The following is a 27,908-nucleotide window of genomic DNA, read 5'->3' on the forward strand; positions in this document are numbered from 1 at the left end:
ACTAAATTGGAAGTATTTTCTTTTCTCCCCCTTCTTTCGCAATTTTAATCACCACTTGCCAAAGAGCCCCTATAAAGGATGATATTTACCTACCCGACCCACCTTTCCTCATCTTCTAGATTCTGTCATTCGGTCGGACCATCCTTCTGATTGGGCATGAAGACCGTGGCCGCCATATATCTGATCCTTGTCAAACAGTGGTCCCCACCGCCCAAAAACTTTTCAAATTTCAAAATTCGAAAGCGTGTCCGTTGCCTTAAAGCAATCCACTATTCATTATACCCCACCAGTCCTAACGGTGCGCACCGTTTTATAACATTTTCTTGGCTCTGACCCTTGTCCTTAAACGGTTAAACCAATACCACCACCCGTTTTCAAAAGCCTCTCTCTCTTTCTCTCTCTACGAAAGCTTAGTGGCGTCTATTCCAAGTCAGATACTCTTCCTCGCGCCTGCGTTTTTTGTTTGTTCCAGCTGCTTCTGGAACCCTAGGGTTTTGACGATCGGTGATAGCCGGATCAAGAAGAAGAGGCTTTGTGAAGTTTTGAGACGCGATGGCGACGATGGAGAGCTTGATCGGGTTGGTGAACCGGATCCAGAGAGCTTGCACCGTTCTCGGAGACTATGGCGGCGGAGACAACACTTTCTCTTCTCTTTGGGAAGCTCTTCCCTCCGTTGCCGTCGTCGGTGGCCAGGTCCTCTTCGATTGAACTGAATTTGTTTCTTTAAAGTTTTGAGAGTTTAGGCTTTCTAGAGAGCGAAAGTGAGGTTTCTAGAGAGAGAAAAAGTAGAAATGAGAGAAAGTTTTTTTTTTTTTTTTTTTTTCAGTTCAAATTGGCCTGATTTTTAAATTTTTGTTTTCGAAATAGTTTGAAGTGAGAGAGTCTCTAGAGAGAGAGCGATTTTGAGTTGAATTTGGCCTGATATTTTGTTTTGTTTGAATAAGAGCAGAGTTCGGGAAAATCGTCGGTATTGGAGAGCATTGTTGGGCGTGACTTTCTTCCGAGAGGATCAGGTGAAGCCTTTTGGATTCACTTCGCTTTCAAAAGATTATTTTTGCTTGCTGATTTTATCTTTGCTTATTGCTAGAACTTTTTGTGGTGTGGGGATTTGGATTGCCGCAGGTATCGTTACGAGGCGACCGTTGGTGTTGCAGCTTCACAAGACGGAGGAGGGGTCACAGGAGTACGCTGAGTTCCTTCACCTCCCTAGGAGGAAGTTCACTGATTTTGGTATGTGTATCTTTTCCGCTTAGTTGGTTACTTATACTGCATATAGCTCCTCATCAACGAAGTTATAAATTGGTTTCTTTTTTTACGTGTTTGGTTGTCAACTAAATTTTGTTTTATAAAAGCCTGGGAATTTTAGTGCTGGGCATTGTCACATCTGATCTACGAGTATCCACAATGGGTTGGCCTTCCTACTTGTAGCTGGATTGAAAACCTCCTCGACCAGATATTTAGGGAATTAGCTAGAATGAATCTCGGAATGTTATCATTGAAAAAATATTTAAAATTCTTGTTAAACACATAATTATCAAATACTAAAAGTTAAGTTTGTTCTCATGTTTCACTTAGTTAAACTTGTGAACCTTGTCTGAACCCAGCTTGTTTATTTCCTGTTGCTTCTAAGATACATTTGATGTTGGAACTTATATTTAGGCTTCTGATTTTTCTGTCCAGCCCTGGTTCGCAAGGAAATTCAGGATGAGACTGATAGAATAACCGGGAAGACGAAACAAATATCTCCTGTTCCTATTCATCTCAGTATCTACTCTCCAAATGGTGCGTTACTAATATCAATTTTTTTTTGAACACTTGTCATTTGGGTTACTTTATTTTTTTATGAATGTCCTTGGAGTTTTAGTTGCACTTTTTGCTACTTTGAGAGTTCATTTGTGTTTTTTGTCTGTCTTTTCAGGATACTTATGCCCTGTTCTAGTAATAACCAGTGCCTGACATACTTGCAGAATATGTTGTTTATTTTTCATGTGAAAAGCCATCCTTTTCCAATAAAATTTTATTTTGACAATATACATATGACGTGTGATGCTTGTGTTATAAATATTCTTGGCAGCTTCAAGTGCAACCAATTATTATTTTTTCAATATTAGTTAATTGCCATGAAATTATTTTAAACTGAAAATAAGTGATACTTTAACTCAAAAAATGAAATTTTTAACTTTTCCTCTGATGCTCCAAAAATTTGATTTAATATGTATGATTGTATAGTTATATATCTTCTCTCATACATAAAGAATAACTATTGTGTGAAATAGTTGCTTGAGAAGAAAACCATGTATACACGTGTTTGTCACATAAGGAAGTCTGGTGGTGGTAGCTTGAAGTATCAACTTTGCCATTTGGCCTCTCTTTGGAAGGTTTGATACAAAAAAATTCTTTAACCGGTTCGCTTTGGCACTGGATCCTGCCTATGCTGTGTGTTTATTGAAGAAAAGGTAGGAAGAAAGAAAAGGAAAGGAAAAAGATAGACAAGAAACTGGTTTCTCTGGCTGTTAGGGGATATAAGAATGGATATATAACATTTCTTAGAATGTTAAGATGTGCAAAGATTTGTGTTGGTGTATTCCTGAGGATTATGTATGATGTCTATTGAATCACTACTGGTGTGTCCTCTACAATTAATCTATTAAGTTCTTCTGATAAATTCCATGTACATAATTTTTACTTATTTAATGCATTCTCTGATTGCACTTGCGTTTTATCTTCTCCTGATGTCTTGTACTTTCTGATTTCTTACGGCATGAAGTTGGAATAAATAGTCGAGATCTTTCTATAGTCTGTATTATAGTATTTTTTTTTTCCTGAAACTATTTCTCATGTCCTTCATTTTGCAGTTGTGAACTTAACCCTGATTGATCTACCCGGTTTGACAAAAGTTGCTGTTGGTATGTTACATAACTGATTGAATTTCTGAATGATATTATATTTCAGTCTTTACTAAAACAGTTGTTCTTTTTCCCCAACAGAGGGACAATCTGACAGTATTGTTCAAGATATTGAAAGCATGGTTCGATCTTATGTTGAGAAGGTAATGATACATCATGTTGAGGTCTCTAATTTTTTATGCCACTACGAACAAAGGAACTTCATAGGAATTCGGGAAAGTAGTTACTGAGATCTTAGTGGAGCGCGTAGCATGATTGATTATATCTATAATTATCATATGAACGCAAGATTGCTATGCCTATATGGGGTTATATTTGTTAGAATAAGTTGTTATTTTCTGTTAATAAGAGTTTTATATCTCCCAGTTACTGTACTGTGTGGATCCTGGTTCTGATAGTAAGAGCCGCTTATGTTTTTAATGCTTCAAAGAAACTCTACAGTTAAGAGCTAGAGGATAACAATGAGTAAGTTCTTGAATTGTCCCATCTAATAATTGCCGAATGATGTACAATATAACTAATAATTTTCTTTTATGGAGCCTTGTCCTGTAGTTTTTGTTGTTTCTGTTAGTGGACTGGTATTGTGTTTTTTTTTTTAAAAGAAATTTCACTGAACATTTTTATGGGTTGCTTCCATAATCTTTCCTATTTTTGCATGTACCTTACTGTCTTCCCTTCTCCCTTTCTTTTTCTTTAGACAAGCATTTTCTGTTCTCTACTAGAATCCAATGCCTTTTATTATTGTCTCTGGTTAAGTTTTGTCCTGTATGGCATTAAATTTTGTATTTGGTTATTCTGAGTGTCTTCGATATTTTATCAGTTTTCATATGAAAATCTAAAGTGTCATCAATGATGACTATGTTCTTTTTGTAGCCCAATTCTATCATATTAGCAATATCTCCAGCCAATCAAGATATTGCAACGTCGGATGCCATCAAACTTGCCAGGGATGTGGATCCTGCTGGTATATGCCTCGTGCAGATTTTTTTACTTCTCTTACCATCCCTTATGAGATCCTATTTGTATGCTCTTTGTTTAGTCGTCCCTTATGAGTCCATGTTTGTAAATTGCATAGGTGATCGGACATTTGGTGTGTTGACGAAGCTGGATTTGATGGACAAAGGAACTAATGCAATAGATGTAAGATCTCTCTCTTCTCTCACGCGTGCTTGTGTGTGTGTGGGTGAATACACTCATCATGATCAGGCTTAGTGTAGTGGGTGAATACACTCATCACACACACACACACGCACAAGTTTCTCACTTTTTTCACTTCACTCCTGTCCAAAACTGCTTACTTGGTCTCATAAGCAGTTTCTCCACATGTTAAAAAATAATTTTTTATTCTATTGAGAAAAGGGAAAATTTCTCAGTTGGTCTACGTGGATCAACTTTTTAACAAATAAATTGTTGTGGTTTGAAAATGAACTTATAAATCCTTGTGGTATGCCTCTATACCAAACTGATCTCTTTGTACAAATTTCGGCCATTTTTCTGATAGAATCCTTACAAAATTACAAATTTATTCTCAAATGGAAATTAACATAAATAAAATTAAAAAACAAACGGGAAATGGTTGAGGGTGGGGGTGGTCGGCCACCTTGCTATTACAGTTCATTTTGGTTCATTTTCAATGGCTCTCAACAATTATTTCTTAATAGAAAATAATAAACGTCTAAAAATAATTGCTTTGCCTCTAAAATGCTTTTTATGCCCTCAGGTTCTTGAAGGAAGATCTTATCGACTGCAACATCCTTGGGTTGGAGTTGTGAACCGTTCACAAGCTGACATTAATAAAAATGTTGACATGATACTTGCGAGGCGCAAGGAGCGTGAGTACTTTGCAACCAGTCCTGACTATGGGCACTTAGCTAGTAAAATGGGTTCAGAGTATCTTGCAAAACTTCTCTCTAAGGTTTTATTTTGTGTTAGCTTCATTGCATATTAAGATGATTTTTTTTTCCTTCTATTTTTAGAGCATATCATACTGATGATGTGACCTTGTTTCTAGCACTTGGAGACTGTGATTAGGGCTCGGATTCCAAGTATAACATCTTTGATAAACAAAAGCATTGATGAACTTGAGTCGGAGTTGGATCATCTAGGTAGACCTATTGCTGTTGATGCTGGGGTGAGTGGCTTCAATCTGTTGTAAATTTTTTTTTTTTTTTTTGGTAAAGAAGATGCTATTTTAATCCCTTAACTGACATGTGATGTTTTAGGCTCAATTATACACCATCCTGGAACTTTGCCGTGCTTTTGACCGAATTTTCAAGGAGCACTTGGATGGAGGGTAAAACATCTATTTACTTTTTCTACTTCTGCCCGTCATTGTTTTCCTGAACTTCTGAATTTTCTGAAACCAAAAATCTTAATATGTTTCCTGTCTGGCATAGAAAATGATTGGCGTGGATGTAATCATGTATTGTAGAGCTCATTTTGTACTCTGAACTCTTTTGAAGGATATAATGGTGTTAAAAGTTGGACCTATTCTTTATCACCAGTAAAAATTTGAGAGTAGTCTCCTTCAAATGTGGGTGACACCAATCTAGTCTGTCTCTAATTTCACCGGTGGCCGGAGCCTATAACTGATTAACCCAACTGTAGTGCGATTAGTGTACTTATCTTAGATTTTCACAACTTGAATAATAAAGGTACATTGGAGTGAAATTGATTGCTTTCAGAGTGTTGACATATGAATAGTTCAGTTTCAGTTTGGGTGGTTCTCGTTGCATTCCTTAAACCCCTTCCCATCCCCTCACATTCCCTCACATTCCACCACACTATTCACTTCATTTTTTCCAAAAAAAACGTTCTTACTTTTATATCAAATCATTTACTTTTTATATCACATCATTTACTTTTTATTACTATTCAAATAAAAAAATCACTACAAAACAAAATTTTTTACTTCCCAATACCATTTTTTCATTTTTCTATACCAATTATTATTATTATTTTTTTCTTTTTTTTTTATCCATGAACAGTACCGTGGTCCATGAACAGTGCGGTGTGGTGGGGTGTTGTTTAACAAACACTCCCCTAATCTGTATGATGCCAGCTCATTCACAGCCTTAATCATTTTTTTTTTTTTTTTGGTATTTGAGCTGCTTCTGTAATAGATGAACTGCCAAGCACACTGCTTCGAAGATATTTAATCCGCACTTTTCCTACAAATTTAGTATGCTAACTATATGTTGAATAGATTGACATTTTTCTCCCACAGTTTTATCAGCTTCAGCTAGATCTGCTACTATCTCTTAATTTTGATTGCATGCCTGTAGTATAATACTGTGTATCTTTGGATATCAAATTTAGGCGGCCTGGAGGTGATCGGATTTATGGAGTCTTTGACAACCAGCTTCCTGCTGCTTTAAGGAAGCTTCCATTTGATAGGCATCTTTCTCTACAGAATGTAAGGAAAGTGGTTTCAGAAGCAGACGGTTATCAGCCACATTTGATTGCCCCTGAGCAAGGTTACCGGCGCCTAATTGAAGGGGCACTTAATTATTTCAGAGGCCCATCTGAAGCTTCTGTGGATGCTGTAAGCTGTCATGTTTATACCTGCTGTTGTGAAGTTTATTCTGGAATGCATTTCTAAGTTAGCAGTATTTGTCAAAATCTACTTGGGGTAATTTCATCTATGACTGATCTAGCTACTGTAATGTAGGTTCACTTTGTTCTGAAAGAACTCGTGAGAAAGTCAATAGGAGAAACTCAGGTGAAATTCAGGGAAATTACTGATGATTATTTACTTTAACAAGTGCTGGTTTCTGTTAATGAGGAACAAGATTTATATTAATGTTTGTGATTACATAGGAGTTGAAGCGCTTTCCAACCCTTCAAGCTGAAATAGCTGGTGCTGCTAATGAGGCCCTGGAAAGGTTCCGTGAAGATAGTAAGAAGACAGTTATTCGATTGGTGGACATGGAATCATCATATTTGACTGTGGATTTCTTTAGAAGACTTCCCCAGGAAGTGGAGAAAGCAGGAAACCCGGCTGCCTCAGCCAACGACCGGTACACAGAGGGGCACTTTAGGAGAATAGGCTCGAATGTGTCCTCTTACGTGGGCATGGTTTCTGAGACGCTGAAGAACACAATTCCCAAGGCCGTGGTTTATTGTCAAGTCCGGGAAGCTAAACAGTCATTGCTAAATCACTTCTATACACAAATAGGGAAGAAAGAGGTACTCTATCTCATTAATGCATTAGGGTACCTGTTTAACCATGTTCTGGAAATATAATCAGATAGTGGTAATTAAAAAATCCATCTTGTTAAAGGTTTTTTGTTCAATGGTCCAAGATTATCGTGAATCATTGACAAAAATACTCGAGGGCAGCAAATCTTTTGCTGAAGATCGTCACCCTGCAAACGTGTTTCCAGCTTGTTTGTGAGGCTTGTGTGCTAGAGGGCTTCTTTTATATGTTAAACATGGAAAATCTGTGTTACTTGGGTAATTAATCATAGTGTTGGGCTTCTATTTCAGGGTAAGCAGCTTTCACAGTTGTTGGATGAAGACCCTGCGTTGATGGAGAGGAGGCAACAGTGTGCGAAAAGGCTTGAATTATATAAGGCAGCAAGGGATGAGGTTGATTCCGTATCATGGGTCCGTTGAGATTGATTGGTGTTTGGAGATGCCTTGTATTATAGTTCAACATACGGTGGGTCAGATTCTTACTGAATTCGTTAAATTCTTGGATAGCTCAGATTCTCTCTCAATCTTTGTTCTTCGAATTTGTTGTGCAATTTTTTAGTTCTATTGTTGTATTAGAAACCGGATTCTTGTTTTGCTACATATATGACACATAAGGTTGATTTGGCCTTCTTTTTCCACTTTTTTTTTTCCCCCCTTTTCATCTTTTAGTTTTAATTTACCAATTTCTTATGATATTATTTTGAGTTTGTCCTCGCTATCAAATTAATCTTTCTGTCTAATTCTATACGAAACTTGTTAATTTTTATTTTTTAATGGAGTTCGTATAAAATTACAATTCTATACTTTTTCAAACAAAAGCAACGAAAAAAAAAGAAAAAAAAAAATAACAAGAAAATATCCAGTTAGTTATAGTGGAGAGATATTTTTGTCTCTGCAAAAAGAGAAAAAACAAAAATACTCTTTCACTATAACTAATGAAAGTTTTACTTGCATTCTACTAATTAGACCGAAGCAATTGTTCGAGATTTTATTTATTTTATTTTTTTCTAATTGAATAACGGAAAGGGTTACGATGAAAGATTTGTGTTGCTCTTTATTCGAAAGGAAAAGAGTGGGCAATCTTAAATATGAAAAATGGGTAAGCTTCTCAGCAACATACCTAAAATGAAATACTATAGTGCGAAAATACATACAAAGGTTAAGAAATTAGTCAAACAAGTGATTTGGTCATCTCAAAGGGGGCTGTACAAGGCACAAAAATAAAATAGGTCCAGATTAAAAAAAATTTATTTGAACCTCCAATTGAAGAGAGCAACCACTAAAAGTAAATCGAAGTCAAATATGCACGGTCATAATCCGAAGTAGGAATTGAAGCGTAGAGAGGTACCAAGTACCAACCCTAATCCAGTTACAAAAGTCTTTACCAAAAAAAAATCAAATTGCCAAAGAGCTAGAAGACAGCAACTTACAATACACAAGCAACAAAATACAAATAAAGCTACAAAGCACACTAAAAAGAAAAATACAGGGAAAATCTCATTCTCGTTGTTTTTGTTTTTCTCGATTTTTTTTTCCCTTTTAGTACAATGAAATTCTTTTCGTGCCTGGAAGAAACGAAGATTTATTTGAAGTGGTGCCGAAATGAAAGAGAGAAGGAAAAAAAAAATTGATTCATTCAAACAAAACAAGTATGATGGATTAACTCCATTGGGATGTCCAAACGCTTCAATGAGTGAATTTGAAATAATGAATGGCTACTAAAACTCTTCCATCAGTGCCACTTATTTCTTAATGTGCAAGTTCTTCTATTGTTTCAACTTCTTACTGTTAATACTATTCTTCCTTGTTACCCAACTCTTTCAATGATGTCCATAACTTCGGGTCATCGAAATCCTTAATAACAAAAGAGGTTCCAGCTGCTGTCAAAAACTTTTCAGGGTTTCTTAAACCCATGCCCACTACAGGCATCCCAGCTGCTACCCCGGCTTTCACCCCAGAAACCGAATCCTTCCAAAACGAAAACCAAAAGACAAAATAAGTCATACATGTAATGCGAGTAATGAGATTTAGCGGATTATTATATGATTATCATATAACTTAATAATGTGACAGTGAAAATCAAGGACTGATTTTTACTACCAAATCATCATAGTTGTATAACAGTCGTATAGTAATCTACTAAATAACATTGCATGACTGTTTATGAGACACAATTTTGGGGCCAAACCTCAAACACGAAAGCGTGCTTATTTGACACTTGAAGTGCTTGGAGAGCCTTCAAGTAGGAGTCAGGGAAAGGTTTCTGCCGTTCACATTCATCTCCAAGGATAATAATTTCAAAGAAATCCGAGAGCCCCAACATTGAGATTAAGAGCTCTGCATTTGGCCTTGGCGCACTTGTCACCGCAGCTCGTTTCAACCCGCGTTCTTCAATCCATTTGCGCATCTTGTGCAGGCCTCTAACAGGTTTTAGCTGTTCAGATGCCAACCTGTTTATTTCCATCAAGGAATCATACTCAATATGGTTTCATTATATAATTTGAAATGAGCAGACCAGTAACTTTCCACTTCTAAAAAATGTTAACCTTCTAGATTAATAAATGCCAAACTAGCTCAAGAAAACAAAGGCTTTTACAAAACACAATCCATCAAGAAGCTCATAAACTTACTTACAGTTTGAATATTAATCTCATCTTCAATACTAGAGTCAAAACTTTCCATATTATTATCTAAAATTTGGACCGTATCCCATAGTCCCACTGAATAAGAAGATAAATGTTATTTAGTAGACTGCTAGGATGACGTGGCAGTGAAAATCAGCAATTGATTTTTCATTTTTACAAATCATTATAGATCCAAAGGCCAATTTCCACTACCATGTTATCCCAGTTGTATATCAATCTACTAAAAAACATTTATCGAATAAAGTGGTAAATAATATGGTTTTAGACAAGAGCCCTTCCTTGCAAATAGGAAAGGGTTAACGGTAAACTGTGGAATGAGGGTTCGAATTTAAGACATCTATTCTAATACTATGTTAAATCATATTTACTTGAGAAGTGTAAATAAAAAATAGTGAACTTAATTATTTAATTAATATTTTATACGCTATCAACTTGGAAGGCTATGCAAAAACACTTTCAGCAATTCAATTATATTGAGCACCAACCTTTAGGCTATGGACTCTGTTTTAAACTGCATTACATACAAAGTCCACCTGTGGTGTGTATTAAGACTCATGTAGATGTAGGATGCAGTTGCATTTTGTTACCTCCGAAACATGTCTTCTTTATCTTCCATAAATTTCCGTGCTCTTGGGAGATCCCAATCAGGAAGGAGGACACGACAGAGAGTTTCATTATGCTTGCCACTGATGTTCTTACTGAAGAATTCCTCAGTAATGGGGATTCCACCATTGAAACCTATCTGTTGAACACTTGCATGTCAGTTGGCCAATAAGATGCAAACATAGCATGAAAGTTTTAAGAATACCTCTTGAAGCATTTCACGGAAGGCATTATAATGGATAGGGTCTGAATCACAGAGCGTTCCATCAATATCAAATAGAATTGCTTGAAGGGGTTTGAGACAAGCAAGAGAAGATTTGCTGCTATCAAACAATGTAAATTTGTATTAGTATCTAATCTAGGGAAGGCTTAATCATGCCCAAATCTCCTCCAACAATGAAATGAATTTCCAAACTCCCAGGTGTGCTTTAATCCACTTTACACCAAATTTAAAAAAATTTAAAGTATGTTTTGGTGCTGAGGAAGAGGAAAAAAGGGTGTCTTTTGAATTCACAGAAGGCATTCCAACAAAGAAATTGTAATATTGATTTTTCTTTTTGTTTTTCCCTATGCAGAGCATGAGGAAGAAAGGCCAAAAGTTGAGATTAGAAGGGTTGAACTAAGTTTAGTAGAAGGATTTTTCCTTCAAATAGAAAGAGTGCACTACTACTTCTCACAAATATATTCAACATCATACAATTAATTAGATGGGTCTTTACAACAGAAATTGCATTGTTATCTAAGAATGCATGTTCATTCTTTCATCTCACTCAAATCACCAATAACTAATGGGAATGTTTTCCCATGCAGTATAATAAATATTTAATTGAAATGAGAAAAAATTGTAGTGTCATGGTTCAATCTGAAGACTTACTATGCTATAGTACCATGTTAAAGCTTTTGTTTCAAAAGGTTAAGCTGATAAGAAGCGATAAATTTAATTATTTAATTAATATTTAACAAAATAAGCATCAAAATGTATCAAGTAGAGATGGGCTTTAAGCTTCCGAAAGAGTAAAACTGTTTAAGCTAAACGCAGATTGCAAATGGACAACATAGACCTTTATATATAAATTAACCTTAAAAAAAAAAAAAAAAAAAAAAGAAGAAAAAGAAGAAGAAGAAGCAAAGAACTACGAAAAAAGAAAAAAAACAATCTTGAAGATAATATAATACCTGTCGACTGGGTAAGCATTTGAAGTAGTGGACAATCGAGCAAGAGAGGTAGTTGCCTGGTCACATCGGTTTTGTGTATAAATTGTAGTTTTCCGCAGATGGGTCTTCTGTAAATGGTCAAAGAAGAGGTGGGGATGATGAGGAAGCTGAAGAGAAGCAAGAGATAGCATAGTATTCAATGGCATTTGGAAAGAGTAAGAGAGAATATACCTCTCTCTCTCTCTCTCTCGCAGGCTTATGCGAACTCTCTGATCTCTCCTGTTTTATGGGTGTCCTCGCACAACGTGCTAAAAGTACGCGTTTGTTATCTTATTTGTGAGCAGCACTTTTATGTAGCATAAAAATGTTACATGCGGCAATTGAATTGGATGCGAAAGGGTAATCTTAAGCTTTAAGTATGTTTGAGTGCGCGTTTGTAGAGCTTAAAAATGTATTTAATATTTAAAAGTCTATTTAAAAAAAAAAGTATATGTTTAGTAACAAAATTAAAAGCGCTTTTAAGGGTTTAAAAAGTTAAAAAATTGCTAAAATGCACTTTTAACAAAAGCTTAAAAATGAAGTTTTTACCAAAATATATATATATATATATATATTTTTTTTTTTTTGCTTAAAAGCTCTATTTCTCAAACAAGCTCTTACTCTCACTTTTTTACACTTATAGGTAGTTTTTAAAATTGCTATTTAATTAAAATTCAATAAAGACACATCTCATATTCAATGGTAATTTTAGAAACTACCTATAAATAAGAAAAAAATGTATAGAAAAGTGAGTAAGTGTAGCATTATACTTGATAAATTTGTGAATATTATTGAAGTATTCTTTAAATTGGTTGTCCAAATTATATGTAGCTTGGACAATTAATAAATATCTATCTAGTCAAACCATTAGACAAAAGACAAATGTTAAAATGAAGACTCATGTCTTCTTTGTTTTTTTCATTAGACAAAAGAACATAAGTTTCATTTTGTTCTTTTTATTTTTATTTGTAAAAAGAACAGTAAAAACCATGTACATATATTTACATTTTGGAGTATTAGCATTTTACCTAAAAACTAAATGAAACACTTCTTCTTCTTACTATTTTTGGTTAGTTACCAAATGATAGGGGTGTCAAAAATTATTGGAGAATCGGAATTAGAACTGAAAAACCAGAAAATTGGGAAACCGGGGAGCCGGTTCCGGTTGCAAAAAACCAAAAATCAGGAATCCCAATTCCAGTCCCAGTTTTTGGCACCCGATTATAACTGGAAAACTGGAACTTATATACTCGGAACCGGAACTGATCGGTAACCGGGGTACCCAGGTTCCGGTCCCAATTTTGGCCAAAAATTGAAAATCGGAACTGGATTGACACCCCTACCAAATGACGCATTTGCTTATTTGTCTATATATTTTTCGTCTCATATTTTCTTTTTCTTTCGTCCAAATTAAAAAGAACTGTTTTGACAAAACGAAAAGGCCAAAAAGAGAAAAATTGATTTTTTTTTTTTTTTTAAATTTTATAAAAGCCCAATTATCTGTGGCAATCTTAAAATCACCGGTTGGTACTCAAAAAAATGGCGTAAAACCCCAATAAGAGCTAAAACCCACCAACGATTCGCACCTTCGTCCTCTGCCTGCAGAGTTCAAATACTGAAGAGAAATAGAAGATGAGTAGGGCCTCCAGTCTCTTCCAACTATGCCAGATTCCTTCTACCAATATGCTTCTCAGAAGCTCCAAATTCCCCAGAGGTTCTCTCTCTCTAAAAACATTCTCTTTTGATTCTTTTTTTAATTTGATGAATGCTTTACAAACATTCTTGAACATTTTGATGTGGGTTCAAGCCAGATACCCATTTGTATTGGTTTCAAAAAATCTTTGCGTTGCCATTGTTTTTAAAGCTTCTGTTTTGTACCAAGAAAGGGTGAACAAAATACTAAGCAGTAATAAAATTTGATGCTTTAAGTTGTATTCTGTTTAAGAATCATGTTAGAAGGAAATAAAACGGACGACATTTAAGCTCAAGCTCTATGTTTTATTCTTTATAGTTTTAATGTAATACCAGTTTGAATGTGATGCTTTTAGTTTTACGTGAAATGATTTTCATCTCAGCTACTAATAAGCTGCTTTCGAAAGCAGGTTTATATGTGATACCTGGTTGGAAAATTTATCCGACCCTGTATTTCTGTAAAAGCTTGCAAACTACTACGTATGAAGTTGTCAATGGAAGCTATGTTCCCACTACACAAACTAAACAAGAAAAGGAAACAAAGGTATTTCTTCAAATGATTATCGTTTATCTAGTTTCAAGAACATATCGAAAAAGAGAATGAGGGTTAATAAATGGTGTTGTTGTTGTTCTTCTTCTTCTTCTGCACATGTCCAAATGTTAGATATGGGTTTAATGTTATAAGTATTCTGCATGCCAAATGTTGATGAGCAGAATTGTCCTACATGTAGTGGAAATGAAGAGGTTCTTTTTGAAATGAAAGTTTTTCGACTTTAAGGTAGGAAGGGATGACTTGAGTACAGTAATGAACTGAAGGGGGAGCTGAGGAGGTTAGCCAAAATGGAATGAAATCGCTGCAGAGAAATTGTGGGAGGGACTGATCAGAGACATCATCGGTAAGAGCTGGTGATGAGCATGGCGAATTTTGTGTAAATAAAATGCAGGAGTTCGCACATCATGTGCCTGGGTGGGAAGTGGTCTGTTCTTTTAAGAACTCAGGAAAACTTTGGGCTGTGCACAAAGCTTTGGTGGTTTAATGATTCGGATAGAACGCAATTCCCCATTGCGTGATGTGGTGCTTCTAGAGAGAACGTAATTCCTGAAATTTTGAAGACTGGGAGAGAATGTGGTAGCACTAAAAGATATATTGTTCAAAACTCTCTATGGGTGAAAAGTAAGGTCAATTGTGAAGGAATCAAGAGGATCTTAGGGGTTGGTCCTTAGAATCTAATAAAAATCTTGCTTGGATTACAAAAAAGTGGCACTTAATGCTGTTAAAAATGTATGATTGTCTGGCCTGCTACCTAAAGGAACACATTTATGCCTACATCTAGGTCAAGTTAATCCTCCAACGGTCTAGTGCTTCTAGAATATTGGAAGCAAAGAAATGTAGCCTGGTTAAAGAAATCAGTGTACTTGTGTCCATGGCAGTAGTGGCTGAATAGCGTGTAATCAAAGCATTGGTGATCGCTTGGTGTATCTGGATAGTGATTAACTACAGTGACATTTACTCTTAACAACTTGCGAGCAAGTTTGGGATTAGTGAATTTTCATACCATTTATTTAATTTTGTTTCTTAGGGTTGCAAGGGACTGGAATGGGGTTTATCCTCGGTTTCTCTTAACTTTTCTGAACTGAGTTTCTTTTTTTCACTCCATGATTTACTTTCAGCTTTCTCTCTATGGTTTATGGTGGTTATCTTTTCATTTATTTATTTCTTTTTTATTAGTTTGTTTTATTTTTAATATATATTGCAAAAGAATTAATGGCAATTGTATTTCCAACATTCTAATATTAGGAAAAGTCATTGGCAAAACTTGATACTGTTGGTGCATTTCAAAAGCTACCCATGGTGATGCCATCTGTTGATATACTTCATTCAGCACTGAGGAAGGCAAAAAGGGTTTTACCTACGAAGGGTATTTGTTGGGGGCAGTGTGTTTTTCTTCATCACGGACACATCGGGTTTTACATGACATTCTTGAATAGGTGAAACTTGGTTCCTAAAACCTGCTGCAAACCTTGATATTTACTTTGCTTATTTTGTAGGCATTGCCAATATTGCAAAGCGAGAGAGAAATAGAGGTGCAAAACAACTTGATGCACTGATGAAAGTTTGTTCTTAACTTCATATCTGTCATGATATTTTATGGAACAAACCTTGTTTGTTCTGTACAGGAAACTGTTCAAAGCTGACATCATAACCTCCTGTTTTCATCTTCAGGAACTGGCAATTTCCTTGAGGATGTATCTGGAAAGTTTTCCAAAGAAGAAATATCTTCACCGTTATGAACGTTCTCTTATTGAATTAACTCTTGGTGATGGAAATTATGAAGAGGTAAATAGTTATCAAGTCATTGTCAACATTTTATACATGCAGTCTTTTGGACCTTTGCAGTGTGCTTTGCCTTTTTAATTAGGACCTATGGTTCTTCTGCAACTTTTGAAGGGATCAACATGATCCAATAACAGATTTATTAAAATATCAGTGATATATATGATGACTACAAACTTAGGTCTGTATTGTATTAGGATGCTTCCTGTTTTACTGAATCAGTAATGTGGCCGGTATAATGTCTTCTTATTTTTCTTCTTCTTTCTGTTTTACTTTTTAGGCTGATTGGTTTTAGAAAGAAGAATTTTCGTTATTCTGTGTGGAATGCTGGTCAGCATTCTGACTGTTCTACATGATAAGAGAATTTAAGTTTGGGACACTTAAAGCATATTCAGATTTGTTTATACCACACTACTTGTTGCGACTGCATGAATAGTTCCTTTATGAATTTGTTCATTGTGGATTTATTCATGGTTTGACAGGTGCTGGGAAAGGTTGATGCTCTGAGGAAGAAGGTGGTTTCTGTTGGAAAGGAACATGCTTCCCTCTGTGCCAAGGTTGGAATCTTTACTCAAATTTAAGAGCTACTGTGTCACTTTTGGATATCCTTAGTTACTTATGTGGTCATGCATGAATATTGCTAACATCAGTCGCAATCTTGAGCTTGCTTCAAGCCATGTTGAAACTTGTTAATTTCTGTTCAGACTTTCAATTGGAAAATTTTATTCATCGACTTCTTGGCTAACGTAGGGATCCCATATTATTCTATAAGTTGACTGCCGTCCTGTATATTGTCCCTGATGATTGCCTTTGACAGGCTTCAGGTGGTAGCTTCGTATGTAATTTCAACTTCATATGCATTCACATGATTTTTCCGCAAAAAATAAAAAGGAGTCATGTGATTTTTCAACTCCATAGCTTCTCAAGGATAGGTCACAATAACCTTGAGATTTGGTCACAACGTATCATAGTTGTCAAAAATAGATTTTAGTTACTGTTAGCACTCGGAGGTGTAACTTGGAGTCAGTTCAAAGATCTGACATGAACTATGAAGGGAACTAAGTTGCTCATTCGGGTGGAAACAAGAATTTAGCATCGCTTTCCAGGGCATATATGCATACATACATAAACTCATACATGTAAATGTGTTTGTTTGTGTGTACATGTATATATTGCTCTGATTACGATTCAGAACTGTAAGACTTTAATAAACTTTAGGAGTGGTAACTCAAATTCTTTCCAGAGAACAAAATAGGAAAATGAAAAAGTACTCATCACAAAGCATTTGTAGGGTAATACGCTCAGTTGCAAATTTAATATCAGAGCATACTAACATCTATTACTAGTTTAGGGTGGGGTATAATGTTCATATCACAACATTTTGTTCCTTTTATAAAGGTTCTTTGTTAATATCACAACATAGTTCCGTCTTGCCTTATATGGTGTATTAGGAGGGAGAAAAATTATAGGAGTTTTGAAAACCGTGAACGGACGATAGAGGAACTTAAGGATTTTTTCTTTAAGACTCTATCACTAGACAACTACCGTGGACTTAAACATTTCTAGCTTCATTTTTTTTCTTGATCTTTTTTCTTCTACTAGCTAGGGGTTTCTCTTGCATACTTTTTGTGAACTTGGGTAGTGCCTTTTGCGCTTTATAATGAATTGCGTTTACTTATTAAAAAAAAAAAAACCCTCTTATTCTTTAATAAGTTTGATATTTGTAAAATACAAATTGCTTTGTGAATTATTTTTCTTTTCGCATATACTGTTGAATGTGTTCAAAAATTTTATATAGAAGATAAAAGAATTTAGCTATCAACCTCAAGAGCTGACTAATGGAGCAGAAATTGTTTTTGTTAAAGTATGCAACTATGTAAGCCCTTGGTAGTGTGGTTTGTGCTGATTTTTGTCATATGTACATTAAAAGGAGTGTTCTATGAGAACAATGGTTCTTATGCATTTGATTTAGTATAAATGTTGACCATGGGTTTTGCCTTGGCTGTTATAGATGTAACAGCTGTTTCACAGTAGATAGGACATAATATATATGCAAACAGCTTCAAATAAAAGCCTGATGATTGCTATCTTAAGTATGTCCTTGCCACCCTGTTATAGAAAATAAAGTTCTTTAGGTTCTCTCAGAGGGGAGAATGACACAGTGATATTGATTTCTTTACTGCTGCGTCCATCAAGCTGATAAAGCTATTTGCATTGATTTAATCTTTAATTTCCATCTATATGTGTTTATTGCTCATAAAATGAGTTCATCTTCCTGCTATCGTTCTGGCTATGATCCTTTCTGCTTGTGATAAATCTTTTTTTGAAGAGATCGGCCTATTTGCAGTCCTATTAGTACAAACATTCAATGTTATAATTAATGTGGAAGTTCTGTTCCTTCAACATTTTTTTTTATGGTTGTTTCCTGTTAACACGCTTCTGTCCTATAAACTGCACAGTCCTTAACAAAGCGTGAAGCAGAGGAAAGACTGAGTGAGGTGCGCTTTTGTCTTTATGCAGAATACATTTTCCATTCACATCGACAAATGTTATTTTTGTTTGTTATGGCTTTGTCTGCAGGGTATGAAGAAAATTGAAGAGATTTTCAATCAGGATGCAAAAGTTGTCGATGATTTGTTACATATTGCCAAGGTATTCTTCCTTCTGAAGCAGGAGTCTCTGATTGAGGAGAGAAACTAAAAAGAAACAATACCATATGGAATTGTAATTTTCTTTTTTGTGTGTATATGCTGTATGTATGGGTATGTAGGTTTATATGTTGTACGTACATAAGTATTGTGAATAAAGGGATGGATGGTCAAGGATGACAACATTTTCTTTTCCTTCTTTGGTAGCATGGTGACAGTGTCATATATGCTTTTTACTAAAGAAAGTATTATGGAGAATAGGCATGGTCAGTGAACATGAACATAACTTCATTTGGAGTCAATGAACTGTATTTGGAGACAATGCCACAATGAATCTGAAAATTGTGTTATGTGAAAGATGATCAGGATGTGGCTGCAAATATTATTGTATATTCTGTAACATTATGCGCATAAAAAGTAATTTATAGTTAGCTTGTACATATGCATATGTTACATACCTTTCAGCTGATATTAGCATTATGCAAATAAACTCTCTCTCTCTCTCACATTGCACAATGTTGGTCTATTTAGAAGTGTAATAGTTTCATGGCACAGTTAATTATTAAACAATCATATGAAGTGCCTCAAGTGGTAAGAGCCTTGGTCTTTGTGGTAGTCCATGAGATCTAAGGTTCAAATCCCCTTGGGTGCAAACAATTCCTTGGGGCTAGCCCGCCGGCGAAGTCGGAGTATTATCCGATCCATGTGCAAGGGGACACTTTACATGAGTCCGAGGTTTACCTAACAAGGGTGGGTACACGAAGTGGTCTTGCCTTGGAGGGGTTCTTCGTTATCAAAAAAATTATTAAACAATCATATGCATGTAACCAGGCTGTATTTTTTTGGAAACTTTGGAATCTGATTAACTTATAAAACTTTGGCAAGAATAAATTGGTATTTTTTTGATGGCTTGGAAATAAATCATTCATTAACATTTCAGTTTGATGTATACACATTTCAGTGTTAATAAATCATTCATTAACATTTCAGTTTGATGTATACTCATCACTCAATTTAGGACATTTACTTGCCTCTAAGGAAGATATGTATATCTTGCAGTTTAAGGATTTTTTTTTTTTGCGCTCGCTTTTTTTAGAGTTTTATATCATTGATTTCTTCATGCTTTTCCAGCTGTTCACACTTTCAATCTGCTCATTTGCTTCTTATTTGTTTGTTAGATTCAGTCCTCTATGCATCTTCAGCTTGTTAGTAATGCATTTGAGAGCTTATGAAGCTTGATTTTAATGAGAAACACTGTGCTAGTAATAGTGTATATATATACAGAAACATATGTGTGTATGTGTTTGTGATTAATTGCGTCATTATTAAAAAATTTCCTGACAGTGTCTTTTCTATAATCTACAATTTTTCCAGACCTTAAGGGCAATGCCAGTTGTTGATCTGGAAACACCAACACTGTGCCTCGTTGGGGCTCCTAATGTGGGCAAGTCATCGTTGGTCCGTACACTCTCTACAGGGAAGCCAGAGGTACTTGCAGATTGATTGATGATTTACATATGTTTGGGAAGAGCTTTTCTCTATTATTTTGTTAGCATTAGAACAATCTTTAAGTAGACGTACAGCCATAACAATCTATTCCTACTGCAAAACAAATCGAAGACTCCAACTCTAAGACATAAAAGATGTACTCTTATTGAAATATACGACTCCTACTAGAATTAAAATACTTGAGACCCAACTTGACACTACTCAATCTATTCGAGAGGTAGGCAGAGAGATGGACTTCTAGTCCTAATCATCAAAGGATTGTAACACCATGGCAAGTATATCTCACTATGGATGCTTGTGAATGTGAAATCATCACTGCTCAAAAAATTTCATTTAAGAAAAAATGAAACTCTAGTCTTTAGTTTGTTTTTTTTTTTTCTAATGGAGATTGTATACTAAAAAATTATTACGTTTTTTGCTGCTAACTGTCATCTTTTTTTCTTTTTCCCTCTCTTTCTTCCCTTCTTCTGTTTTAGGTCTGCAACTATCCCTTTACAACAAGAGGAATACTTATGGGTCATATAGTGCTTAACTACCAGACTTTTCAGGTCAATCATTCAATCTAAGATGTGGAATGCTATTCAATTTTGAGATGTATTCAGTTTTAGTAACAACTAGAAATTCAACCACAGGTGACAGACACTCCTGGCTTGCTGAAGAGATGTGATGGTAGGACACTTTCCCTTCTTGTCACCCTTTTTCTTTGGTCATATTGAAGGGGCACACGTTACTGTACTTGTAAGTCAGAGCAATCAAATGTACAAAATCATCTCTCTCTATTTTAACCTGACAAGGGTGTTCTTTGTAAGTCAAAAAACTAATTAGTTGTTTTACGGCACATTTCTCATTGTTTCAAAAAAGTAATTGGATTATTGGAAATTATTTCATCTTTCTGGTAATGAACCCATTTCCTAAGATGATTTAGGCTTTAAGATTCTAAGGCAGTAGATTGTTTTGGTACAAGGAAAACGGTAAAAGGGAAGCGGACTGGATTAACTATTACTTTTTTGGGAGCATCAAACCATCGTTAAGGGACAAGAATTTAAACAGCTTGGATAAATCTGAAAACTATGTTTGGATAGCTAAAATTTGATCACTTATAGAACAATATAATTGTTCTCAGATTACTTAGTTTTTCCTATACAAAGGGGTTCGTGCGAATGTGTATACACATAAACAAACAGACACATACATGAAGGGGTTTGGTTGTTATGTTTGCATTTTCTAGTTTTTCACAATGTTATTTCATCTTTTTCTTGATTGGATCTGCAGACGACAGGAATAATTTGGAAAAGTTGACACTTGCTGTCCTGTCACATTTGCCTACTGCAATATTATATGTTCATGACCTCACTGGAGAGTGTGGAAGTTCACCTTCTGATCAGGTATTATGTGTTTGTAGAGTCATTTTGGTTATAATACTAAAACATGATGGTATGTAATCTATACGGCACTTGGTAAAGTTGAATTGCAAAGCAGGCTACTTTGTAATCTGAGTATACATGTCAAGTACTTTGGAAGCAAATCTGTATATATTTGCAATTTTATATTTTGGAATGCTTGAAGCAGTCACCGAGCATGAGTGGTTGGATCCACCATTGTGGCCTGATTTTGGTTGATAGTTGGATTTCAATTTTAAGTCTCTTATTCATGCTACACATGCACATGCATTACAAGGGAATTTTGACATCTCATTTGTCCATCTGTAACGTTGAGCATCTTTATGCATTTATCAGTTATATTTGTAGAAGATGTAGGTAAATTAAATAAAAACCTACAATTAAGTGGTTAAGAATGGAGTGGCTGTTGATTTCACTTTCTCTTTTCTTTTCCCATGGATTCTCAATTACGAGGAAGAGTTGTCTTCTCTTTTAGTAGAGAAAATGATAGGTTCATTCTCATTTCTTTGAAAATTCACCCAGTTTAAGATTTTCCTTTGTGTTTTAATGACTTATTTTTGAGTTTTTGATGATGGATTTTGTAGTTTGTCATATACAAAGAAATAAAGGAGAGGTTTGGCGACCATCTGTGGCTTGATGTTGTGTCCAAATGTGATCTGTTTCAAAATTCTCCTGTAGTCTTCATCACAGACAATGATAATCCTGATCATGTTGAGCTGGCAAGGTACCGGAAATTTGGACCTGATGGAGCTATCCATGTATCTGTAAAGACCGAAGAAGGGCTCAGTGAGGTAACTATTTTATGAAAATTTCAAGCCTTTCAAAATAGCCTAGATATAATATAATATGCTTTTCTTGATTTCTTATATTTGAACTTGAATTTTTTCACATTATCATTTTATGAAAATGAAGCTTACTTGCCTCGGGTATTCTCTACGGGTGTAGCAACGTAATTTTGTTTCTTAGATTTCGTTCTCTGTTCAAAGGTATTGTGAATTATGGGGAAAATGTTAAGAGCTAGAGTGTTGATATTGGCTTTTCCTTTTTCATTTTCTTTTTGCTTGAGTTTTGTTATGGTGACTTATGCTTACATCTTGAACTTCTCACTTTGTGTATTTCCTGTCAAATTTTGTTCAACATTTGGTTTCCAAATTTTCCTGGCAACTTTCAATTTAGAGACCCTTTTCTCTGCAGTTGAAGGTTAAAGTGCACGAGCTGCTGACCTTGCAGATGGATAAGATCAGTGAGAAAAGCAACCAAGAAAATCTAGTTATTACTTGAGGTTTCTATTCTTAGGATGCATCAAATTATGGTTGAAACACATTCAAAGTGGAAAATTCTGACCGTTTCCGTGGAGAACAAGCTGTCTGGCTTCCAATTAGCTCAAGATCATAGCATCCAGGTTCTCATCACTACTAAACACTGCATCTTTATCTCCCATCTCATATGATAAGGTGTTGATGCAGTGAAATGGAGCGTACAATATTTGTGTACTCTGAAATTCTTTGCTAATTGGTATAATACATATTTTCAAGTGTATATATTTTATCCATTTATTTGCATATTGTTGCCAAAAATTTTGGAAGTTCATTTGGCCGTTGGAAAACTCAAGTGAAATTGTATAGATGAAATAATTGAAAATGATCTTTCAGAACATATGATTAAATTAGGAAAACTAACTAATTTGTTGTTGCAATCTTCTTATTTTTATTAAACTAACATGAAAGGGCTAAAATAATTATGAAAATATTTTGTTCTTGTTCAGCTATAAACGTGTAGGCATTTCTCTCTCTCTCACTCACTAAGGGTACGTTTGGAATTACAATTTTGCAAGAACAATTTGCATTTTTAAAAGATGTCACATAACATAAGGCGTTTGACATTGCAATTTAAAAAGTACTTAATTTAAAATAAGAAAAAAATATACAATTTCTATAAACATGTTTAGGGGATACTTATTTGAAAAAATGTGAATTCAAATCAAAATCACGATTTCGCATAACAAATATTTGATAAAAAAATTATTTTTTAACATGTTTTACCAAACGCTTTTGCAATTTTAAAAAGTATTAATTCAAAAATGTAATTTTTAAAATTGTACTTATTAAAATCGCAATTCCAAATGAACCCTAAATCTAAATATGTTTTTTTAATTTAAAACAGGGTCACAGACTCACTGGTAAATATGTCAGGACCCAAGAGGGAAAATTTAATCCCAAACTAACTGGAAACAAAAATCAAAATTGTTCAAGTTTCAAGTACAAATTCTCTTCCTCTTCTTTTCCACTAAAAATTTCATGGAAGTATACACTTAAAACTGCAGTTGGAAGACCACACGAAGCCCACATCTGCTGGGTATCTAAAAGCAGCTCACCTAGCATTAGCATGTGCTCAGAATTGGGAGTTCTAGCACTTTCACCAACCCAGTAGAATATAATCTCAACAATCTAATAAACATTAAGAATAGTGTATATTTCTTCAACAAAATCTAATGTGGATACAAGACAGTCATAACCTAGTGTGGATCATGAATTTACATTATTAAACATGACATCATTAATTCTATCGAGGCCAATATCAGATATGGGTTCAATGGGCTGCTCATCTCCATCCATTGAAGGCAGGAAGCTTGATGGCTCTCTACTGAATTCATCTGGAGAAGTGATGAGCACAAGATTAACACAGAGTTGAAGGAAACATACACATACAGACACATTTTAAAAAATTACACAAATCCATGAAAAAAAAACAGAAGCAAAGAGGATTAATGAAATTCTATTATTGCCTTCATAGCTTCTCATCTAATGAATAAAATGCTTTCAAGAGTCAATGGTGTTGATTGGAAACAAAGGAAAAACTTCCTAAACCTCAAGAAGATTTTCAAAACATATTATAACAGAAAGTAGTTGAGGCTTACCAAACACAGTGTTTAAGGAAGTTGGGGAAGGAGTCGACATGAAGTTAAGACCAAGATAAAATCCCAATGCTAATACTACTGTCACCATCAGATAAGCCGGCACTGCCAACGCCCAATACCTGAAAAGCATAAAGTTGACCTCACAATTTGAATGTACAAAAAATTTTGCCCACCAATGCTATGGACATAAGAATATCAACAACTAAAAACAAATAATTCGCAAGTTTTGTTACATGTTTTTGTTCTAAACACAAACTTTTCCACATTTCAAATTCATTCTTTTCAGAAGTTAAAAATTTGTTAAGCCCAAATTGACCAAGTTTCCCAAATCATTGTCTAACTGCATAGCTTACCTAATAAATCAGTATAGGATTCCAAAAAAGAAAAAAATTACAGAGCCAATCTAGGGGGGGGGGGGGGGAGCTGGGTTGATTTAACTTACTATTTGCGTCCGATCAAGTAGACCATACACAACTAGGCTCTACTGATTTAGGTTTCCTCTCACCTGATAAATTTCTCTCAATGGGAAATGCGTATGGCATAGAAGAATTCTAAACCGACTGAAGTTGAAAAAACACAGCATAGAAACCAATCTTAGATACCTGCTAGGATAGTAGAAGATTCCAATATAATGTAGCCAAGCCTCTGGAACATATGCCCATACCAAGAAAATAACTGCTCAAAGCAATAGAAGTGTATGAGAACTCCACAGACCTCCAATGATACAAGAAAATCCCATTTATGGGCGAGAATGCACATATAACGCTAAACAACAGGTAGCCTGGTATTGTGATACCAGCTACTGGCAAACAAAACAATAGACTTAAAAAAAAATTGATTTAAACAAAAAAAATGCCAAGTATCTCGCCATTGTTTATATTACGGTCCATGCAACATTACAAGGTCAAGCCGAATTCATGTTATAGTAGCTCCAGATATATTGAACCCCCCCACCCCCCCCACGCCATGAAAAGCAAGAAACGAAGCAGATGCCGCGGAGCAGTTTTGCTTTGGCTTCCGGGCTAAAATTCTAAAAATGCCAAGTATGAACCCCCACCCCACCCGCCACATGCACAAAACAGAAGCAAATGCACGGAGGCAGAACTAGCCTATGCTTTGGGGGCTTCAGGCCCCCAAAATTCTAAAAAATCTCCCAAAAACTCTTTTTTTTTTAATGAGGTAGACCTTCAAAAATTAATTTTATCCCCACAAAATTGTTTTTTCAGTTCTGCCTCCCACACTAAAATTCCTAGTCCCCCCTCTGCAGTAGGTAATGCTCATGGGCATTTTTATTCCAACTGACCAGCAATTAACTAATATATTAAGATAAAATCCAGGTCATGGATAAAACAAATGAAATAATCACCCAGTTCCCTGCACAATTAATTAAACTGATAAATTTATTTTAAAGTTTCAATACCATCAGGAAATCAAACAATTAGGCAACTTCAACTCAACCAAGCCTAAACATGAAGTAAAAGCATGATCTATGAAGTGAACCTGTTGCAACAACAGTAGTTATGGAACCCACGAACCCATAAACTTCTGATGGCTTGGGACCATGCTCTCCAGACACTCCAAACCCGGAAGTCCTTTCATCTTTGTCCAGAGAGGAAACAGTTGCCCTCCTCTTCTTTGACAGGCTGAGAATTCTTCTAGGACTACTGACAGAATGAGGATCTTCCATGGCTTGCAGTGAAAACTGGAACATACACCATAAGACAACCATAGCCCCATTTCAAAGAACATGCTATCATCACTCATGAAGGTTTAGACAATACAGACATCTAAATTCAAAGTAATATGTAAATTATATTCACACACACATGTACGCATGTACGTCCCAGTCCCACCCAACTCCCAAGGTGTCAGGACCTTTTGGAAACATTTACACAAACAGTTTGTGGGCATATTATTATAAGAAAAAAGGAGAGAGAGAGAGAGAGAGAAAGAGAACATCGCTAACACTTGGAACACAAAAAGTGCATAATTTTTGTTTTTGCTTACAGAAAAAGGTGAATGTAGAAAAGGAAATTAAATGCTACAATTACGAAAGCATGCTTTGCGATTGAAACAGAAAGAGCGATTCGAGAGGGAGAGAGAGAGTGCATACCTTGAATCAGTCGCGCAATTGGTAAACTAAGCTTCGTTGTACGAGGAGAGCCTGGAGGCACCCAATGCCCACTTCAGAGGATCTTCCTGGGGGAATTAGGAATTCCGGGAATTTCAAGTTCACAGCCTTCATTTCTATTTAAGGGTTATTGTCCACGAGTCCTATTAATAAGAAAATAATATTTAAATTTTAAAAAGAAAATTAAAAAATAGAATAATATGGGATGGCCGACCACCTTATTTTTGTCATGGGGTAGCTGAAACCATCCTCAAGGGCTTGGGTGGACGAATCCACCCCCAAGGGCCAAACCCAAAATAAAAAAAAATAAAAAAAATAAAAAAAATTGGGTTTGGCCCTTGGGGTGGCCGATTTACCCTTAGGGCCTAAAGTCACCCCCAACCGGCCCTTGGAGGTGGCCGAAGCCACCCCCATGGCAAAAATGGGGTGGCCGGCCACCCCATATTATTCTATTTTTTTAATTTTCTTTTTAAAATTTTAATATTTTTTTTTATTAGTGTTACACGTGGCAGGACAATGACCCTTTGATGAAAATAGAGGATATGAATTTGAAATTCTAAAAACTGAAATTCCTAGGGGAATTCTAGTGGATCTGGATCCCACTTTAGCGTGCACTCGTGCCCTAGTAGTAGTGTCTCAACATTGCAAGTTAATTATTTTAAAAGCTCTTTTCGGCAAAAGTTTCATTCTTAAGTTTTTGTCAAAAGTGCGTTTTTGATATTTTTAGAGTAAAAAAGTATGTTTAAATTTTTTTATCAAAGATGCCAACTTTTGTTTGGTATAACTTTTTAAGTATTAAAAATATTTTTGAAGCTTTTTAACGCAATCCCAAACATGTTTTACTACTAACGCTTATGTTGGCCGTCAAGGGAGTTTTTGATAATTACTTAAATTTTCATTAATATCTTATTTGTATTAGGCATTATCACCATTGTCTAGTACACATTTTTCATATTAAAGTGGTACATTCATGGAGTTTATTAATTCTACATGCCAATGCTTCTTCAATAAACTTGTTATGATTTTTTTTTTTTTTTTTTATTTTTTTCTCTTGTAGAAGTTCAATCCAGGCCCCATTAACTTTTGTTTTTTTGTTTTGTTGTTTTTTTTTAAAAAAAAATTAAAAAAAAAAAAAGAAAGAAAAAGAAAGGAAAAGCTCAAGACCCATGGAGAAAGAGTCAAGTTCAACTAGAGGCCCAAAGTTGATAGAGATTGGACCTAATGCAAGTGAATCAAAGACCAAGCAAGATCAGAAGAGAAAGTTATTTTGAGTTTGTAGACATTAAAATTTGTCAATAAAAATAAAAGAATTCATGTGTTTTTTTTACATGTCCGCACAAAAGGAGGGAAAAAGGGAAATGATAATTTGAATTAGTGATTTTCGCTTTATAAGATATGATTTCTAGCCAATTGAGCTACTCCTTGAAGGCATAATTCTTGTTGATATGCTATAAGTAAATGTCTTTATTTAGAAAACCTAATTTGAAAACAAAAGTTGTACGAAGATAGATTGACATGGTTAGTATTTTGGCCATAAAGCTCTCAAAAGATGTTGGATTGAGGCAATTTTTAGTGTGTTGAAACGCTTACTCAAAATATATTTTATATATTATTTTTTTTAATATACAAAATATGAGATAGAGAAAATGTACAATTAAATATAAGATACTATGTTATTACATTATGTGTATACCATAGTACTTAGTAATAATAACAATTATTCATATAATA

General features: G+C 35.1%; 4 protein-coding genes across 5 annotated transcripts; 2 read left to right on the forward strand and 2 right to left on the reverse strand.

Moving 5' to 3' along the window:
- The first annotated feature begins 365 nt into the window (after positions 1-365).
- LOC132179941 (phragmoplastin DRP1E) lies at positions 366-7,741 on the forward strand. Its single transcript, XM_059592765.1, has 15 exons — positions 366-693; positions 950-1,013; positions 1,123-1,230; positions 1,681-1,782; positions 2,856-2,906; positions 2,988-3,049; positions 3,780-3,870; positions 3,982-4,046; positions 4,627-4,821; positions 4,918-5,037; positions 5,129-5,199; positions 6,225-6,450; positions 6,577-6,627; positions 6,726-7,094; positions 7,395-7,741. Exons 1-15 carry the CDS (start codon positions 553-555, stop codon positions 7,521-7,523), a joined length of 1,845 nt encoding a protein of 614 aa, XP_059448748.1. The 5' UTR covers positions 366-552; the 3' UTR covers positions 7,524-7,741.
- A 673-nt stretch (positions 7,742-8,414) lies between these two features.
- Positions 8,415-11,788, reverse strand: LOC132184657 (haloacid dehalogenase-like hydrolase domain-containing protein Sgpp). 2 transcript variants are annotated; one of them, XM_059598385.1, is made up of 5 exons: positions 11,528-11,788; positions 10,557-10,671; positions 10,336-10,490; positions 9,292-9,553; positions 8,415-9,071 (listed from the first exon to the last, which is right to left on the reverse strand). In XM_059598385.1, exons 1-5 carry the CDS (start codon positions 11,710-11,712, stop codon positions 8,898-8,900), a joined length of 891 nt encoding a protein of 296 aa, XP_059454368.1. In that variant the 5' UTR covers positions 11,713-11,788; the 3' UTR covers positions 8,415-8,897. The 2 variants fall into 2 exon arrangements, with proteins under 2 accessions (XP_059454368.1, XP_059454360.1); XM_059598377.1 differs by having other exon boundaries at positions 10,557-10,674.
- A 1,293-nt stretch (positions 11,789-13,081) lies between these two features.
- LOC132184648 (uncharacterized) lies at positions 13,082-22,681 on the forward strand. The gene is made up of 14 exons (XM_059598367.1): positions 13,082-13,259; positions 13,648-13,781; positions 15,036-15,156; positions 15,287-15,351; positions 15,462-15,575; positions 16,055-16,129; positions 18,032-18,070; positions 18,153-18,224; positions 19,595-19,708; positions 20,206-20,277; positions 20,362-20,398; positions 21,002-21,114; positions 21,714-21,920; positions 22,324-22,681. The coding sequence occupies exons 1-14, from the start codon at positions 13,178-13,180 to the stop codon at positions 22,408-22,410; spliced, it is 1,332 nt and encodes a 443-aa protein (XP_059454350.1). The 5' UTR covers positions 13,082-13,177; the 3' UTR covers positions 22,411-22,681.
- An 875-nt stretch (positions 22,682-23,556) lies between these two features.
- On the reverse strand, positions 23,557-26,276 carry LOC132161804 (phosphatidylinositol N-acetylglucosaminyltransferase subunit P). The gene is made up of 5 exons (XM_059572003.1): positions 26,160-26,276; positions 25,547-25,748; positions 24,649-24,721; positions 24,047-24,165; positions 23,557-23,782 (listed from the first exon to the last, which is right to left on the reverse strand). The coding sequence occupies exons 2-5, from the start codon at positions 25,731-25,733 to the stop codon at positions 23,655-23,657; spliced, it is 507 nt and encodes a 168-aa protein (XP_059427986.1). The 5' UTR covers positions 25,734-25,748; positions 26,160-26,276; the 3' UTR covers positions 23,557-23,654.
- Positions 26,277-27,908: the final 1,632 nt, after the last annotated feature.

Source organism: Corylus avellana, chromosome ca1, assembly GCF_901000735.1.
Source record: "Corylus avellana chromosome ca1, CavTom2PMs-1.0".
Classification (NCBI taxonomy): Eukaryota; Viridiplantae; Streptophyta; class Magnoliopsida; order Fagales; family Betulaceae; genus Corylus; species Corylus avellana.

What these genes read in the sequence shown, in the direction of transcription:
- LOC132161804 (XM_059572003.1), bottom strand. Translation starts at nt 25,733, where the DNA reads ATGGAAGATCCTCATTCTGTCAGTAGTCCTAGAAGAATTCTCAGCCTG. An exon ending in AACTACTGTTGTTGCAACAG is followed by an intron (nt 24,722 to 25,546) that starts GTTCACTTCATA and finishes TGCTTTGAGCAG; the next exon opens with TTATTTTCTTGGTATGGGCA. An exon ending in ATCTTCTACTATCCTAGCAG is followed by an intron (nt 24,166 to 24,648) that starts GTATCTAAGATT and finishes TATGCTTTTCAG; the next exon opens with GTATTGGGCGTTGGCAGTGC.
- LOC132179941 (XM_059592765.1), top strand. Translation starts at nt 553, where the DNA reads ATGGCGACGATGGAGAGCTTGATCGGGTTGGTGAACCGGATCCAGAGA. An exon ending in CTTTCTTCCGAGAGGATCAG is followed by an intron (nt 1,014 to 1,122) that starts GTGAAGCCTTTT and finishes GGATTGCCGCAG; the next exon opens with GTATCGTTACGAGGCGACCG. An exon ending in TTTGACAAAAGTTGCTGTTG is followed by an intron (nt 2,907 to 2,987) that starts GTATGTTACATA and finishes TTTCCCCAACAG; the next exon opens with AGGGACAATCTGACAGTATT.
- LOC132184657 (XM_059598377.1), bottom strand. Translation starts at nt 11,712, where the DNA reads ATGCCATTGAATACTATGCTATCTCTTGCTTCTCTTCAGCTTCCTCAT. An exon ending in AAAGAAGACATGTTTCGGAG is followed by an intron (nt 9,554 to 10,335) that starts GTAACAAAATGC and finishes GGAAATAAACAG; the next exon opens with GTTGGCATCTGAACAGCTAA. An exon ending in AGCACGCTTTCGTGTTTGAG is followed by an intron (nt 9,072 to 9,291) that starts GTTTGGCCCCAA and finishes TCGTTTTGGAAG; the next exon opens with GATTCGGTTTCTGGGGTGAA.
- LOC132184648 (XM_059598367.1), top strand. Translation starts at nt 13,178, where the DNA reads ATGAGTAGGGCCTCCAGTCTCTTCCAACTATGCCAGATTCCTTCTACC. An exon ending in GTGATGGAAATTATGAAGAG is followed by an intron (nt 15,576 to 16,054) that starts GTAAATAGTTAT and finishes ATGGTTTGACAG; the next exon opens with GTGCTGGGAAAGGTTGATGC. An exon ending in TCTCTACAGGGAAGCCAGAG is followed by an intron (nt 19,709 to 20,205) that starts GTACTTGCAGAT and finishes CTTCTGTTTTAG; the next exon opens with GTCTGCAACTATCCCTTTAC.